This window comes from Octopus bimaculoides, chromosome 5 (genome assembly GCF_001194135.2).
Source record: "Octopus bimaculoides isolate UCB-OBI-ISO-001 chromosome 5, ASM119413v2, whole genome shotgun sequence".
NCBI classification, from domain to species: Eukaryota; Metazoa; Mollusca; class Cephalopoda; order Octopoda; family Octopodidae; genus Octopus; species Octopus bimaculoides.
The window spans coordinates 112,177,325-112,183,130 of NC_068985.1; the positions used below are offsets into that span (position 1 = coordinate 112,177,325).

Here is a 5,806-nt window from a genome sequence, read left to right on the forward strand (position 1 = left end):
GCAAGTGTCTTCTACTATAGCCTTGGGCCGACCAAAGAGTTGTGAGTGGATTTGGTAGACGGAAACTGAAAGAAGCCCATCGTATATATATATATAAATATATATATGTGTGTGTGTTTGTCCCCCCAACATCGCTTGACAACCGATGCTGGTGTGTTTACGTCCCTGTAACTTAGTGGTTCGGCATAAGAGATCGATAGAATAAGTACTAGGCTTCCAAAGAATAAGTCCTGGGGTCGATTTGCTAGACTAAAAGGTGGTGCTCCAGCATGGCTGCAGTCAAATGACTGAAACAAGTAAAAGAGTAAAGAAAGAGTTCTCCAGAATACAAATTTATGACTTTGGAACTCTTTAGACTGCCAATAGGAGCCTTGAAACTCTCCAAGACATTCAGTCTAGGATTAGGAATATTTAGATATCTTAACACTGGAATGTTTTACATCAGCAGTCCCCAATCTTTTTAGCACCATGGGTCAATTTCATGCAAGACAATTTTTCCAAGACCAGGAGATCATTCATGCTCATAGCAAAACACAATAAGGGACAAGGATCTACAGACGTTGGGACTCACAGAGGGGACGACAGGGAAGCAAAACTCCTGGTCGTTTGCTGTATTTGAAAAGACATGTTAAGCTAAATAAAAGTGTAGTTGCCCCTGCATAGAGGCTCATCCCCAGCAACCCTTCTTCAGCTGAGCATCCCTAACCTTACAGGCTCATTTGTGCTGGTGTCACATGAAAAGCCCTTGTGCTGGTGCTGTGTAAAAGCAACCAGTACACCCTATAAAGTGGTTGGCATTAGGAAGGACATGCAACCGTAAAAACCCTGCCAACAGACATGAAGCCTGAACAGCCCTTCAGCTGGTCAGCTCCTGTCAAAAGGGCCAACCTATGCCAGCATGGAAAATGGATGTTAAATGATGATGTTACATATATAATGCTATGGACCCATTATTGGCATCAGATCAGACAACTGAAGTGTTCTGTATCAGATTGCTCCAAAATATCTTCGGCCTCTCGGTCTCATGGGGCAGGACAAGGTGCCTCATACTGAAATCCTCCTGAAGGCTGAGATCTACAGCATTATAGCCTGCATCTTTTGTCACCATCTCTGCTGGGTTGGCCATGTGATTTGGATGCCAGTAACCAGCTCCCAAAGATGGTAATTTTCAGCAAGATTGAGAGTAGGTGTAGGCCTCATGGACGTCCAAGACTTCGTTTTCAAGATCAACCTCAAGCAGTCTCGCATTTTATGCGATGTCCTTCCCAATCAGTTGGAGGCCCTGGTTGTTAATTGGGAGACATGGAAGTCCATGTGTGATGCTAGAGTGGAGCACTTTCAAGCCAAATGCAAGAAACTGCATAAAAAGAGAAGAAGACATTGTCGTCAATCCCTTGCAGCTGTTGTATGGATGGGGTCACTTTCAGTGTCCTCAGTGCCACAGGATCTGCCTATCTCATTATTGGTCTAGTCAGCCACATCCACTCACATCAGAAACAATGTGCTGGAAGTGGAAAAGGATCTATGTCCAGGATTGATACTTATCACCCTTTGACAGGCCATTATAAGCAGTAAGTATAATACTATTATACAATTTTGAAAAGGACCGAGAGAGCAATGTGCAGTGTGAAACTGTTGGATAAAAGGAGGGCTGAGGACTTAATTGGGGTCCTGGAGTTGGAGGAATCAGTGGAACAGCTGGCAAGGGTGAATGGGGTGCAGTGGTGGAGGGGACAGGTGTTGAGGAGGGATGAAGATCATGTTCTGAGGAGAGTGATTCAGTTTAAAGGGAACGAACTGCAAAAGCAAGGTTGTCCCAAGAAAACATGGAGGGGACAGGTGGAGAAGATTGGGAAGGTTGGCTTGAGGAGGGAGGATGCCCAAAACCTGGCGAGATCGTCTGAGAGCACGATGCTGTAAGAGTGAGGTAGATCTGGCCACTCCTGTTAATGAGGAAAAAATCTGGATTTAAAATATTGGACATCATCAAAATCCCCCCAGCGGACTGCGATAGTCAATAAAATAGTAATTAAACTAAGAAATTTTTTTTTTTTCCATGTGGCCCAGTACTAAATGTTCCACGGCCTAATACTAGTCGGTGGCCCAGTGGTTGGGGACACCTGCACTAGGTAACTCTTCTACAATGTCAAGATACATTAGAGGCATATTCTCTCAATTTGACATCTTTTTAAATGTCCAGACTAAAATTTCAGAACTCAACTTCAAAACTCACCAATCATCCAGTCTAAGATTCACAGGAAATAAAAATAGTAAAAGAAAAAAAAAAAAGGTTAAGCACCTAATCTAAGCAGCTTGGAAAAAGTAGACATTAATACAATAATGATGATGATGCACACACACACACACACACAGACAGATACTCTACAGGCTTCTAATAAAATTCCAGGTTGACCAGAGCATTGTGAATGGATTTGAAACAGGGAAAATGGAAGAAGCCCATTTTGTGTGTGTGTGTGTGTGTACACAGATACTCTACAGGCTTCTAATATAATCCCAGGTTGATCAGAGCATTGTGAATGGATTTGAAACAGGGAAAAAACAGGGAAAAAATGGAAGAAGTCCATTGTGTAGGTGTGCATATGTGTGTGTGTGTGTGTGTGTGTGTTTGTGTGTGTGTATAGAAAAATTAACAAACAGCTAGGCACAACATAAGACCATAAAAGAAAGGTTTAATTGTCACTGAACGAGACTGAGGGTGCAGAAGCATCTATATTGCTTGAAATAAGAGTTAAAATCTTTTAATGCTGTAGGAAGAGTGCTATACACTGACAGGAGAGATAACCACCCCATGACTGTATATACACACACTAACCCATAGATGTGTGTATATATATATATATATATATATATATACATACGTATAGCTGTGTGAGTATGCTTGTATTTCCTATCTTGACATTGGTGGATTGTTGTAAATGAATTCTGCAAAAAACATGTCTGGCTATGGTGGGTGGGACAGGGGGCTGCAGGGTGGGAATATTACTTTGCTTAGAAAGAGGTGAGGGATGGCGACAGGAATTTGGGGAGTCATCCAACCAATGAAAATCTGCCTCCATAAATCCTGTCTGACCCATGCAAGCATGGAAAAGAGGACATTAAATTGATGGTGATGATAATAACAATGGTGGTGGTGATGATGGTGATGATGGTGATGGTTGTAGTGGTGGTGATGATGATGATGGTGGTGGTGGTGGTGATGATGATGATGGTGGTGGTGGTGGTGGTGGTGGTGGTGATGATGATTATGATGGTGGTGGTGATGATAACAATGATCTATACATATATGCAAAATGGGTTCTGCACCACTGTAAAAAAAACAAAAAAACAAAAACCAAAAGGTAGTATAGAAGGAAGACCCCTTCCCCCAACCTTGTTAAAGAAATGAAAGTGGACTTACTGAAAGGCCAGTTTTGAAAAGGTCCGCCACGTTGGCTTGGCTTGAGTACCTGCCCTCTTCAAGTTGATCAAGACTACCTACGCTTGAGCTCGACGTACTGTGATAACTTTGACGAGACGAGACACCCGACTCGTAACTCTGCCCTGATAATCGATGCTGTGCTTTGATTTGGATGTTTACAAAATTGTGGTGATTCTGCAAAATAACACGATGGCATGGTACTTCAATATATGGATTCTTACAATTGTAGCAGCAGCAGCAGCAGCAAATAACAACAACAACAACAATTTTTTAATCACAATATCAACAACATCACCAACAACAATTTCACACCACAAAGCTACAACTGGAGATATTTATAATATTATTCTGCAACTGTCTATTTCTGTAATGCTAAGACTATGGAACAAAATCGAAGACATAATCTAGTGCACACGAAACATATTATTCTTAAGGCCATTTATTGACTACTAAATTATGGAATGCAATTGAAGACATAATCTTTTATCAATACAACACACATATTCCATATATAGATATTATCTGTAAGACAACAGATAAATATTTAAAATTAAGTATGGCATATATATATATCCTTTTACTAATTACAGTCATAGGTCAGTACATCCAAATGTTTAGTTGATCATATTGGTCCCAGTACTTATTTTATCAATCTCTACTTGTTGAACTAGTGTCATGGAACATAAACAGCATTGGGTGTTTTCTTCTTTGGCTTTTTTCTTAAAGCAGTGCCAACCTCAACACACAAGCATATATATGATAGTTAGCTTGACATGGTTTCCTTTTTTTTTTACTGAATTCCACACACAAGGAATTTGTATACTTGAGGTGCTGTTGTGGCTGTCTGGTAAGAAGTTTGCATCCTGACCACATGGTTTTGCATTCAGTCCCACTGCATGGCACCTTGGACAAGTGTCTCCAGACCAACTAAAGCCTTGTGGGTGAATTAAGTAGACAGAAATTGAAAGAAGCCCATCATAGGTATATACATACAGTGGTGTGGAGAGAGGAGGCTGGTACACATGGGCGACTGCTGGTCTTCCACTAACAACCTTGCCTGGACTTGTACCTCAGAGGGAAACTTTCTAAGTGCAATCTCACAGTCATTTGTGACTGAAGGGGCCTTTACCATATATATATATATATGTATATGTGTGAGTGTGAAAGAGCATTGCTTAGTGGTTAGATTGTTGGGCTAACAATCATGAGGTAGTGAGTTCAATTCCTGGACCGGGCTATGTGCTGTGTTCTTGAGCAAGACACTTTATTTCACTTTGCTCCAGTTCACTCAGCTGTAGAAATGAGTTGCAATGTCACTGGTGCCAAGCCGTATCAGCCTTTGCCTTTCCCTTGGATGACATCGGTGGCGTGGAGAGGGGAAGCTGGTATGCATGGTCTTCCATAAACAACTTTACTCAGATTTGTGCCACAGAGGGTAACATTCTAGATGCTAACCCTTGGTCATTTGTGATCAAAGGAGGTCTTTACCATTTACTGTGTTGTAGTACTGCTCTGGAGAAGAGTCATGACTACATTCTAGCATGTTGTTGTAGCAGTATAATGGTGGTGTAATCACGGCAGTGTGTTAATTCGCTATGATCACAGTTCGTGACGCTTTACTAAGACATACACTAAAATTCATGAGAGACGACAACTTCTTAGTATAAAAGTTACAATATTCTCCAGCGTTGTGTATATTCTACTGGCAGAAACAAACATTGGTGCTCTCTGAGTCTTGTTGGAATGACCGTTTTGTAACTGGATGTCCATCTTACAGTAAACCATTCAATAATGGAGCAGAGAGTGGTGCAAACCACTTTTGTATTCATCAGTCAAACCCAAAGAGAAAAAACAGAGTTATGCCCCTTCGTTAGGGACACAAGCTCTGGATGCTTGGCCAGGACGAAGTAGTCCAGTAAGTTCAGAAACATCTATCACGGTTATTGTTGTAGTATGTTATGTCTAAGGGTTTTATTTTTGGTTGTGTGGTAAGAGGTTTGCTTCCTAATCACATGATTCTGGGTTCAGTCCCACTGCGTGGCATCTAAGGGTCAAGTGTGTTCTACAAAGCCTTGGGCTAACTGAAGCCTTGTGTGTGAATTTGGTAGATGGAAACTGAAAGAAGCCCATCATGCGTGTGTGTGTGTGTGTGTGTGTGTGTGTGTGTGTATGTGTGTGCATTTGTGTTTGCCCCCCTCCCCACCACCACCACTGCTTGACAACCAGTGCTGGTATGTTTATGTCCCTGTAACTTAGCAGTTCAGCAAAAGAGATTGATAGAATAAGTACCGGGCTTTAACAAAAAACAAGTCCTGGAGTCGATCTGTTTGATGGTACCCCAGCTTGGCTGCAGTCAAATGACTGAGA

The 5,806-nt window shown here is 41.6% G+C and overlaps 1 protein-coding gene across 1 annotated transcript in view; it reads right to left on the reverse strand.

Annotated features, from left to right (window-relative positions):
* The window catches only part of LOC106876855 (caskin-2), a gene marked incomplete at its 3' end in the record, with an annotated part of 405,195 nt that overhangs the window by 11,711 nt on the left and 387,678 nt on the right, over positions 1–5,806 (reverse strand). Inside the window, exon 15 of the mRNA XM_052968105.1 lies at positions 3,419–3,613. Coding sequence (XP_052824065.1) covers positions 3,419–3,613 — 195 coding nt within the window. The remainder of the gene's footprint in view (positions 1–3,418; positions 3,614–5,806) is intronic.